The sequence below is a fragment of the Marmota marmota genome, unplaced genomic scaffold (assembly GCF_001458135.2).
Source record: "Marmota marmota marmota unplaced genomic scaffold, marMar, whole genome shotgun sequence".
Classification (NCBI taxonomy): Eukaryota; Metazoa; Chordata; class Mammalia; order Rodentia; family Sciuridae; genus Marmota; species Marmota marmota.
In genome coordinates this window covers 12,317,261-12,329,663 of record NW_025999949.1, presented here as the reverse complement: position 1 = coordinate 12,329,663, position 12,403 = coordinate 12,317,261, and the positions used below count along the sequence as shown (strand labels likewise).

General features: G+C 31.6%; 1 protein-coding gene across 6 annotated transcripts in view; it reads left to right on the top strand.

Moving 5' to 3' along the window:
* Positions 1 to 12,403, top strand: part of Csmd3 (CUB and Sushi multiple domains 3) — a 1,105,037-nt gene that overhangs the window by 862,607 nt on the left and 230,027 nt on the right. For all 6 annotated transcript variants that reach the window (XM_048802035.1, XM_048802036.1, XM_048802034.1 and 3 more), the window contains one exon: positions 6,162 to 6,356. In XM_048802035.1, coding sequence (XP_048657992.1) covers positions 6,162 to 6,356 — 195 coding nt within the window. The remainder of the gene's footprint in view (positions 1 to 6,161; positions 6,357 to 12,403) is intronic.

The following is a 12,403-nucleotide window of genomic DNA, read 5'->3' as shown; positions in this document are numbered from 1 at the left end:
TTTTATATAGGAGAGTAATTTTGCATTAGCCATTGCATTTTTAATGCAGACTATGTACAATTCACCTCATAAAAGAGTTCTCACCATAGACTTTTGCTATCAGTGAGAAGGAAATTAGCATTTCCCTAATTACTACTAAAGGAAATGTGTCAGGCAAAAAAAATTAACAATCATTATTATGCAGTAGTTGGCTAAAGCTACAATATATTATAGAACAAAAGAATATATTTTTTGGAAGCTAAAGTTTTATTCAAGTACTTTTATTCAGAGTACTGTCAGTGATAAGGAGAACAAAGTATAGGACAATTATGTTGCAGAAAATGTTACAAATATTTAAATGTGTCAATAGGCAGAATGGGGGAAAATATAATGATAATTAAAATGTTTTATAATGTTTCTGCAAGTACTTAAGTAAATTATGTTAGAATGCCTATGGATCTTTTCCTTAAATATACTATCTTGAATTCAGACTTTATGTATTATTTTTGAATTTACTTTTTAAATCTTTTAAATTAATAAGTAAATTTATAAAATGTGTGCATATTTACGGATTCTTATGTAATGTTGCAATACATGTATATCTTGTGTAATATTTAAATCAGGTTAAACATATTTATCATCTCAAATATTTATCATTTTTTACGGTGAGAACATTCTAAATAATTCTTTAATAGCTTTTTAAAATATATGGTACATTATCATTATCTATACTCACCCCACCATCCAATAGCTCACCAGAACTTCTTACTTCTATCTTACTGTAGCTCAGTACCCATTTATTCTTCTTTCCTTATCCCTGTCTAACCCCAACTCTACCAAGTCTCTGATAACCAACACTCTATTCTCAATTTCAATGAGTTAAACTATTTTAAATTCCACAAATGAGTGAGATTATGAAATTTTATATTTAATGCCTATAGGAACATATTTACATCTTTTTGGTTGTTGTTGTTTTGTTTTGTTTTGTTTTTTGCTTCAAGGTTTGAACCTAGGGGCACTTAATCACTGAGCCACACCCCCAGCCTTTTTTTGTATTTTATTAGAGACAGGGTCTCACTGAATTTCTTAGGGCCTCCCTAAGTTGTTGAGGCTGGCTTTGAACTCATGATCCTTCTGCCTCATCTTCCCAAGACACTTGGATTACAGGTGTGCACCACCACACCTGGGTTAAATTGAATTTTTAATGATTGAGTCCATGGATATATTGAAGGAATACTGATAATTTTTCTCAAGTTATCAACTGAATTTTAAAATTATATACTTCTGAATTTTTGCTACTTTTTATTTTTAATAACTAAAAATATTGTAGAATAAAAAAGTATTTACCACACAACTAGAAAAACCTTAACATTGTGCCATATTTTCTTCAGATCCTTTATTCTTTTTTAAAGAAATCAAATATTGCACATATGATTGAAACTTTTACATTTGCAGTGGCAACTAGGGTATTTTTCTTTACGACTATCATGAGGACTCAGCATAAATTTCTAAGAACTCATAGCATTAGATAAGGAAGACTTTTGAGGGAAAGGGAAAACTCACAAGGCAGCAAAATAGAGATGCATGAAGTCCTCCAATATTTATATTATCACTTGTAAATACACGAAAGGACCAGGGTATCTGCAGAATGTGGACATAGTGTAGATTTCTTATGAGTGGAAAACTTGAGATCTCTGTGAGTCTCATATCTCATAGCACAAAGTAAGAAAAAGGCCTTGTAATTTGACTGGGACTGCGTTAATTTTCTAAATTATTTGGGAATAAATTCATGAATAATTTGTAATATTTTCAAATATTAAAATGGCAAATCTCTCAATTTAGCATGTTTTCTTCAATAATTTTAATATATAAAAGCTTCTTCATTTTAATCCTATATGTCTTATACTTTCCATTGTTATCAAGTGAAATTTTTATTGTTTTATTTTCTGATTGCTGCTAGTAATAGGACATAGTGAATTCTGTAATTTCTTTTAGTATGTTACAAATCTACTTAACTTTTTCATTAACATCATGAGACAGGGTCTCACTGAGTTGCTTAGGGCCTCCATAAATTGTTGAGGCTGGCTTTGAACTCATGATACTTCTGCCTCAGCTTCCCAAGACACTTGGATTACAGGTGTGCACCACCACACCTGGCTTAAATTGAATTTTTAATGATTGAGTCCGTGGATATATTGAAGGAATACTGAATTTTGCAGCATTTTTGGATTGCTTGTACTGATAATTCTGTTTCTTTATAATCTGTATGTACTTTGTTTCTTTTTCTTGACTTATTTAATTCTCTGGATAAAAACTTCAGTGCCCTATTAAATAGAAGCAATGATAGTCATTAACCTTGTGTTATTGATAATTTTTAAAAGAACACATGGAATGTTTAACTTTTAAGTATGATGGTTGCTCTTGGTCACAGTAATGTTAATAGAGAGCTAACTTTTTTATTTTTTTAGCTCTAATTGTGTCCAGGCATACTTTGAAGTAATTAACATAAAGATAATTTACTTCCACAAGTGAAGGATTTTTGGCACAGTAAGGTTAAGTAATTTGCCCAAAGTCATATGGAGGAGCTAAAATTTGATTGAGAGTGGTTCTAGAGTTCACATTCATATCTAAAATGTTACACTAACTTGAGATATTATTTACCAGCTATAGAATATTCATTTCCAACACTTCACTAACCTCCTACACACATACTAAACCACAAGGATCTTAAAAACAAGGGACTCATCTGTTTACTCACTACTACACATAGAATGGCTAGAATAGTGCCTACACCTAGTAAATATCCATCAATATTGATTGATTTTGAGCAGCTTAAAGAATTTTTTAAAATAAAGTCATAATTAAATTTATAGAATAACAACATTCTTGAAATGTAAAAAAGTTGAGAGCTATATTCCTGTCTTGCATTTTATAAATGAGAAGTTTGCCTAGGGATGGATACTTATAAGGCAAGATGAAAAGTTTATGAATATAACCTGTAGAGAGAAAGAGGGAGGGAGGGAGAGAGGGAGGGAGGGAGGAAGGAAGGAAGGAAGGAAGGAAGGAAATCGAGAAACAGAAAAAAAAAGAAGGAAGGATCAAACACACAAAGAAAGGAAACAGTAGGTCTGTGGAGATAGATACATGTAAGTTCTACTGCTAATTAGTATTTTGGAAAAAAATTCTAGACATCTCTGGGATAAAAACATATGGGGAAAGTACCTTCCTGTGATGTTCATGGAAAATGGTGTTAAAGATAGTAGCAAGCTTTCTCTTGGAAAATAAACATGACTTCACCATCCTCCCTTTATATAACATTCTAGATTTCCATTACTTGTATAAATATAATTGAGCTCTTGAGATAAAACCTATTTGCCATACTTTGCCCAAATAAATATCCATTCTTATTTCCCACCTTGATCAGTTACCATTATTATTTCCAAAAATATATGATTTATTTAATCATAGGAAAAGAGCCACAAACATGACTTTTAAAAAATGGTAATTATTTGTCATGTACTTTCTCTGTTCTGGTTACAGTAAATAGCCCATTTTAATGCATTGTCTCTGTCCTCCCTCAAGCAGGCACACTTCAAAATCCAATAAAAAAGCCATTATAACAGGATTGTAAGTATTTTTGAGATGATGGAATTGAGGATCAGATTGTTCAAATGAGTTGCACAAGCACATATAAATTAGTATTTCCACTAATGGTAAAGACAAAGAAAAATATAAGAGAATGGGCAGAAAGAAATATATACTTACCCCATTAAATACTTCTGCCTCCTTCCTCTTCCATGGTAACTATTACTCATTATCCTCAGTCACTAAACCAATGCCAACTGACAATTCCATACAAGGTCTTATTTTTACTTTAAAAAATACTTCTTTTCAGCATACTTACCAAATTCAACATAATTAATTATCTGAGCTGATCTTCAAAGTCTCTTGTATGTGGAAAAATTTTATGGCTCAATTCAGATTCACTAAGGTCTATTTTTGTTCTTATCAGTCTCCCTATTTTCTGTCTTAGTCCTTTTTGCTCCTATAATGCAGGGTAATTTACACAGAAAGAACATTTATTTCTTACAGTTATGGAGACTTGGGAGTCTAATACTAAGATGCCCACATCTGGCAAAGGCCCTCTTGCTACATCATTCCAGGACAGAAGACATCAGGGTCAGAAAAGATGAGCAAGAGCATCAGCAAGGGAGGAAAAAAAGTTGCTTCTATAATATTGTCACTATCCAGATAACTAACTCACTCCAATGACAACTACATTAATATAGTCATGAAGGTAGAGGCAGCATGACATAATCACCTTTTCTTAGGTCCCACCTCACAACACTGTTCCATTGGGGATTAAGTTTCCAACACATTTAAGCTATGGTGTATCCTTATTTTGAGAAATATTTTCCCTGTATATATCTAGTTTCTTAAAGCTAATAAATTGGTAGTGATGTTTATAACTGTAACAAAGAGAAAAACATCTCTTATTTTCAAGATAAAATGTGGATCCCTAAAATAAACTGAGAAGACCTAGTGAGTAAAACATGTCCCTTTTGTCTTATACTATATACCTTGACTTAAAGCATGTTCTTTTTTTCTTTTTTGGTATTGGGGATTGAACTCAGGGGCACTCGACCACTGAGCCACATCCCCAGCCCTATTTTGTATTTTATTTAGGAACAGGGTCTCACTGAGTTGCTTAGCCCCTTGCTGGATTTTTTTTTATTTCAGTATTTTTGGTGTGCAATTGATTGATTCAGTGGATATGGAACTAATGGAAAGAGAAGTGATTCAAGAAGCAATTTTTAGAGTATAGTATATGGGATGCAAATTTTGTGAATGTATATATGTATATACTTGTGCTTAAGGAAGGATTAAGTCATTGAGCTTAGATTTAAAACTTGGGAATTGGGGTATCCAACTTCCACACCCTAGCACACTACCTCCCCTCCTGCAGGCCACTCCCTGCCACCTAATCAGTTCTTCATTTTCTCTCCATGCTCACTTTAATTTCTGTTCTTCAGGAAGTTTCCTGAATGCTCCTTTATGCAACGTTCATGAGTTGCAATTATTTATTTAATAAAGTTCTTTTCTTAATAGGCTATTAACTCCACAAGGGTCAGGATATCTTGTGTTTAACTATTTGCTAATTTCTAGAGTGAATTAGATCAGATAGTGAGCTCTTAATTATTTGTAGGAAGGAAGGAATGAAAGAAGAAAAGGAAGGAAGTAAACATTTGTCATTCCCCTGATAGTCTATAAAAACAATTTAAATGTCTAATTCCATCATTTCCTTTTTTAGTTAAATTGGGAGAATCATATATAGTGTTCTTCCTAAAGTGTAGCTTCCAGGTCTCTCATGGAATATAAAAGAACCTTAAACTCTTTGCAAACTTTTATGAATGGAAGAAATACATTATTTCTGTTGTAAGTCATCAAAATTTGGTATATTATAATTATGTTTTTTTACTAGCCAAACACCAAGAAATTGATTGTTCCATGACTCAGATTCAGAGTTGCACTCATCTCCTGATTTCTCATTAATACAGGATAAATCCTGATGTAGAAAATCACATTTGGTACTATGAATTTATTGTGATGGCCCTTACATTATGCATTGATTATTCCTTAAGCAATCTATACTAAAATAATAATAAAAACAATTAAATGGAAATAATCTCAAGCATCATTCATACCCATTAACATCCTATTCCAAAAAATGGATGCACTAATCTTCCTATCTCTCTCTCTCTCTCTCTCTCTCTCTCTCTCTCTCTCTCTCTATATATATATATATATATATATACATATATATAAAATTTTTAGTTGTAGTTGGACATAGTACCTTTATTTTATTTATTTTTATGTGGTGCTGAGGATCCAACCCAGCACCTCACATGTGTTAGGCAAACACTTTACTGCTGAGCCACATCCCCAGCCCTTAGGTACTAATTTTAATGGGGAAAAAAAAAACTGAACAATTTTACTTACAAATCAATGTAAATTATCAGAATTTCAAATATGCTTAAGGTCTACTTTGTACAATGAGCCCTCAGAGATAGAAAAGGTGCTGATGCTTCCCTTGCAGTTTAGAGAAAGGAATGAACATATTCTAAAGGTTTCATAGAAAATATTATTTTAAAGCAATTAATTCTTATCAAAACTATTCACAGCAAAACTCCGGGAGTCCTGCTTTGATCCAGGCAACATAATGAATGGTACCAGACTTGGGATGGATTATAAATTAGGATCAACAGTCACCTATTACTGTGATGCTGGCTATGTTCTTCAAGGTTATTCAACACTCACCTGTATTATGGGAGATGATGGAAGACCTGGATGGAACAGAGCTCTACCCAGTTGTCATGGTAAGAAACATACTTCTTTTTTTTCCTGCTGAAAATTGCTTTTAGCCAATTTTTTTCCTCTTTCTTTCTCTCTTTCTTTCTTTTATTAAAAAGAATCAAGAAATGTTTAAATAAATACCTGTTTTTTAAAAAAAAAATCAACCACTTCACATAAACCTACAAGCATGATATAGGCAATGAAGAGATTTTATTGAGGACTTAAAAATTGAAATCAATACAAAAAATAGTTTTAGAAAAGTACTTATTTTACCAGGTGTCTCTAAAGCCATGTGCCTGTTAACAGTAGGCAAGCTCTTTCAGAACATAGGTGTTATTTCCTGTTGTGTTCATTTGTGTACCTTCAGGACTTAAGAGCTGTGCCTAAAATATTAGGTGTTCAGAAAATACTGGTCAAACAAATGAAGAGTAAACACACTGAAGTTGGAGTTTCAATAGATTTAGATAAATTCAGTAACTTAAATATTATCAAGAATTGGTGATGAATCTTCATCTGAAATAAGGATATAAAAGAATATACATTTCTCCTAAGAGCTGGATGTCTAAAGGAGAATTAATACTGCAATATTTAAAAATCATACACTTGTATATAACTTTATATATGGATATAGTGCAAAAGAACATTGTAGGAAGGAGATAAACAGTGATATCATTGTAAAAGTTTACCACAGACACCCTCATCCATTGAATGATCCTAATACATTGTGCAAAACTGACAGAGAGATATCATCTTGGGAAGATTTTCCAAATTATGGTCAACAGCAGTGAGTCATAAAATCAATTCATTGTGTCATAATTAATATTTTTACAATAGACATAGAATTGAATCATATAAAATTAAAATTAAATTAAAAATGAAATAAAAAGAGAAAAATTATAAGTCAAAGAACAAGGCAATGACAAATAATCTTTTGTGAAAGTTTTTTCAGTTGCATATACAGTGATAACTAAAAATATCCATATACTCACATGTATACATGTGTACACACATTCATGTGTGTGTTTTTGTGTCTTTGCATTAGGTCATGATATAACATATATTTCTTATAATGAATTTCAGTAAAAAATCAACAATAACCCTAATTTGATAGTTATAAATATGGATTTTAAGTATCTGATATACATGGTAATTTTTCCTAATTGTAAAATATATTCACTCACAGAATTATTTTTGCATGATTTTGATTTACGTGTCATTTAACCTGAGATCATTTTCTCTTATCTCTAATTCTTAACTTGCATTCATGGTTTCATCTATCAAAAGATAAAGAGAATAAAAAGAGAAATAACTATATTGGGCTTAAATCTTCTAAAGAGAAAAATCATTGATAACAGGGAATTAAGGTTTTTTAAAAAATATTTTTTAGTTATAGATGGATGCAATATCTTTATTTCATTTATTCATTTTTTTATGTGGTGCTGAGAATCGAACCCAGTGCCTCACATGTGCAAGGAAAGCGCTCTGCCACTGAGCCACAACCCCAGCCCCATATAACAGGGAATTAAGTTTTAAGGAATATGGGGAAAGGATGATCATATTGTCTTAGAATTTAGAGGCATACAAAAGAAAAATTGCTTTTAGCCAAAAAAAAAAAACATTCAAAAGTTGAGAAAGCATTTTTCAAAAGTTGCTATTAGTAATCACTTGAAATTTCTTGAAAAATTCCCAGATCCACCTGTGAAATAATCAAAAGTTGTGATGAAGAAACACTAAAGGATACAGAAAACTACATATCAGCAAGATAGTTGTTGGTCACTGGGATCAGTGTTAAGTATATGACTTTCAATGGCAGGTGAGAAAGGCAGAAGCAGGAATCTCATGTGCATTTACTAGAATAAGCCTATTTAACAATCCTACTCCTTCCCAGTAGGCCTATATATTGGTAGAAAAGTCAGTTATAGATTTCATATGTCAATTTTGGTATAAATGTACCACTGCATATATAAATAATCCTAAAACAAAAAAAGTCATAGATTCAATTCTGCCCAATTTAGTATATTTAATGTTCATTGAAGTCATGTCTGTAATCAGTTATTATTTAATAGATTATTGTGAAGATATGGTTGGTAAACAACACATACAAAGGACATAGTCTAGTTTCTGACAAATATTGAAATATTAGCACATTGGAGGTGTGCTTTTCAGTAGAGTTCTAGAATCAGCCAAGTGCCAGAAACATGCTCTGCACTTGACATTGGGTGTTACGTTTTAGTTGAACAAGTGCATTTATGTTATTTTAACAAAAATTAAATATGATTTATCTGTGTTAATATATTGAATATACACATTAGCTCAGTCTTAAAAACCTTTCTTAGGAAAATTTTTTTATCATTAGATAAGCTAGATATCACTTGAGTTTTAACTAAAATGATAAGATTCTATGGATATTAAACAAAATTTGTTCAATGGATTCCTTAAGTCATTAGAAAGAAGCTTAAGATAAATTTCTAGTGTTACTGGGGGAAAATATTTGTTTTAAAAATAAATATATTTAATCCCAAGCAGTAGTTGGAGAAAAAAAAAAGAAAAAGAAAAAGAAAAGGCCAGAGTCAGCTCTGTGCTCTTATTCAATTATTTATTTAGTATATCTAATCATGAGTTAAACTTACGTAATTTGTAAGATTGTTGGGAAATTATATTAAATAACTAACTATAGCACTTGCTTCTGTGGTTATTATTGTCACACAATAGGTAGAGCTTAATACATTTAGTTTCCTAATCAGCATCATACATATCTAATTGTTTTTCCTCATAGTAATTATATACAGGACTGGCTGACTTTCAGCTATAAAAATTTATTACTTTAAAAGACAACATTAGTGTTTGATACATGTGTAAGAGAGTCAGAAGAATTTCTTGTGCATAAAGACAAATTATTTTAAGATGAATTTTACAGTTTATCTATATAAAATATTTGTGAAAATACACAAAATGTTTTATTTTTAATGCAGTGGTCATCTGCCTCACTCCTATTCCGTGTTTCACTAGAAGCTGATTCTTCTAATAATTTCTATTTGCCATTTATGGTCCCATCATGAGTACACATAACATATAAAACTGAATAATAGCTACTGATTTCATGATGTAAAAGACAATTATATCACATCCACAGCTCCTCTCTTCAGTATTCCAGAGTTACATTCTTTTTGGTTATTTTAGCGATTGCTTTTGTCATTTGTTGATATGTTTATTTCTCTATCTAATTTTATCAATGTTTGAGACTTTGGTGGCTGGACCCCTGCATATTTTTGTGATCTTATCCTACAATAGGAATCCCAATAAGGTCTCTAAGAATATGGCCAGGAAATTTTGACTGATTAGTAGGCTTTGCTTTAAAATACTTAAGTAAGGAGGTGGCTATTACACTGTGAATCCTGAATGCCAAAATAAGGGAAAGATCTTTGTTTGTTTATTTTATTTTTGTAGTGCTGGGGGATTGAACCAAGGACCTTGAACTATTTATGTTTTCATGTAAAAGTCAACAGCAACATGATCAGTGTCTGCAAACTCTATGTACACAACTACAGTTTGCTTTTTCTTTGACCATTCTTAGTTTTACTCTAGAAAAGCATAAGCTATGTGAGGTCACGAGCTACATATTCCTGTATACAAACTTCTTTGTAAAGATTTGTTAACTTGAACTGACCATAAGAATGTACAAAGTTTGACTATTTTTGAAGATACATTTTTATCAATGTTTAGGATTAAGTGTACATTTTAAATCTGGAAAAAAATATTTAAAGAGCTTAAGTTGGACACTAGAAGGTTATATTTGTCAAAAGCAGATCCAAAATGATTGCATCCTGTCATAAGTCCTGCTCAGTGTTGAGGAACCCTAGAGTGTATTTCAGGAGAATGTCACTTTTCTTAAAAGATACCAGCACAGCATATCTATAACAACATTTTATTTTACAGTTTTAAAAATTTATTAGAAAATACTAATTATTTTTTTTATTATTTTTTTTTTTGCTTGGAAAAGTATGTGCTGAAAATCTGTTTATTTGTTAATAATATACTGGATTAAAGTAGAAGTCATATCATTTTATCCATAACTTAACTCAATATTAGGTAAAGGCAATAAAACACAAATGGTGACAGATTTCATATATACTTTCACTTCAAGAAAGTCCCTCCTCTCAACACTGTTGATTAAATTTCTAAGACATACATTTGGTGGGGGAGATGTATTCAAACCATAGCATTTTGTTGAATGTTTTACAAACAGACGCGTGACATCAAGAATAAAAGATGAACTTGAAGGTTTTTCACTTATTTTTGACATCCTACTTCATCTTTTCCTTACTATTCTTTATTTATTTCATTTAACGGTTCAGCTAAGCCCTCACTCAAAAACCCAGCTATCTTTTATCTCTTAGCCTCTCTCCTAACTGGTTTTTTCCCTTCCTTTGATCTCTATACAGTACCTGTGGACACAAAAGAGTGATCTTTAACATATATACATCAGATTGTATCAGTATTTACTCAAAATCCACCAACGGCTTCTCAAATCATAATAAACCACAAAGCTTTATTTTATTTGCCTGTATACAACCCCAGCGTCTTTACTGTCTTCTCCTTTTACCACACTCCTTGAATAACACTGACCTCCTTGATGTTTCTTCAATGTACTGGTAATACTTCTGATTCACAGCTTCTACACTTGCTACTCTTGGAATATTTTTATCTCAGGTCTCTGGCTGGCTAGTTCTCTCACATCCTTCAGGCTTTTGCCCACTAACCTTCTTATTAGAAAAACAAAAATTTTTATTTACCTTCCCCAGTTTTCCCAAAGTTTCCAGGATGGAATCAATACCCATATCTAAAATCGCAACCACATATCCTTAAGACAGAGTGTACTCTGATGTATATAAAGCTCATGTACTTTAGGGCCTCAGAACTTTAAAAGGTAAATCACAGAATTTAAGAGTACTATCCGTAGGAATATATGTGTTTTGTATTGAAAAAAAAGTTATGGCAGCATCAAGATAAAACCAATATATTGTTCTTTTTAGAAAAAAATATTTAAAAATTATACATTATAGTGGGATTCTCTGTGACATATTTGTTCATGCACATAGCATAAATTGGTTTCTTTCATTCCCCCATACTTACCCTTTCCTTTCCCTCCTCTCTCATGTACCACCTTTCTCTAATACAACCGTTGGTTTATTAGCTTATTTCACTTTGCATGATGTTCTATAGTTTCACCCATTTTCCTGTAAATCCATAATTTCATTTTTCTTTATAATTTAGTAAATTCAATTGCATATATGTGTGATATATATAAACACATATACAATCATATTTTCTTTATCCATTTATTTTTTGACAGACACTTAGCAGCATAATTCATAATAGCCAAATTATAGAAACAATATGATATTATCACTCCTTTTCATTACAGTAGCATACAGTAACCATTGAATTGATAGGCAATTATAAGACCCTAAGAATGAACATACTTGGCCTGTTAAAGAACCACTAGCTTGCAAAGTTTCCAAAGAAGTGATCATATGACATTTGTTCATTGCTTTTTCTTACATGCACTTTCCAAAGTACCACTTATGTTCCTGTAAGTATTAGGCATTAAAACATGAATTCTTCATAGTCCTTGTCCTGAGAGAGCTTACAATCTAATGAGATACAGACAGGAAGGTCTATTGTTAACAGTAAAATAGAATACTATTTTGAGTGTAGTGGAGGGGCATCTAACAAGTAACAAAAAGCCTTTATATCTCAGGGTAACTCCCTAAAGTGGGAACTATTAATATTATCATTTCAAAATAAGGAAGACAGAGCGACATTCATTTACTTGTTCAAAGTCACACGTGCTTAGCAGTCCTATTGTGAATACATTATTTTAGTTACTACCCTACATGTAGGCTGGTAAATTCTGTAAAGGACAGTGTACTGGCCTTTTCCATTTATGGACCGTAAGAGCACAGTAATATTTTAATTGGTGTCTTACTTCATTTTGTACTATTATACCAGAATACTTTAGGTTGAGATATATATATATATATATATATATATATATATATATATATAT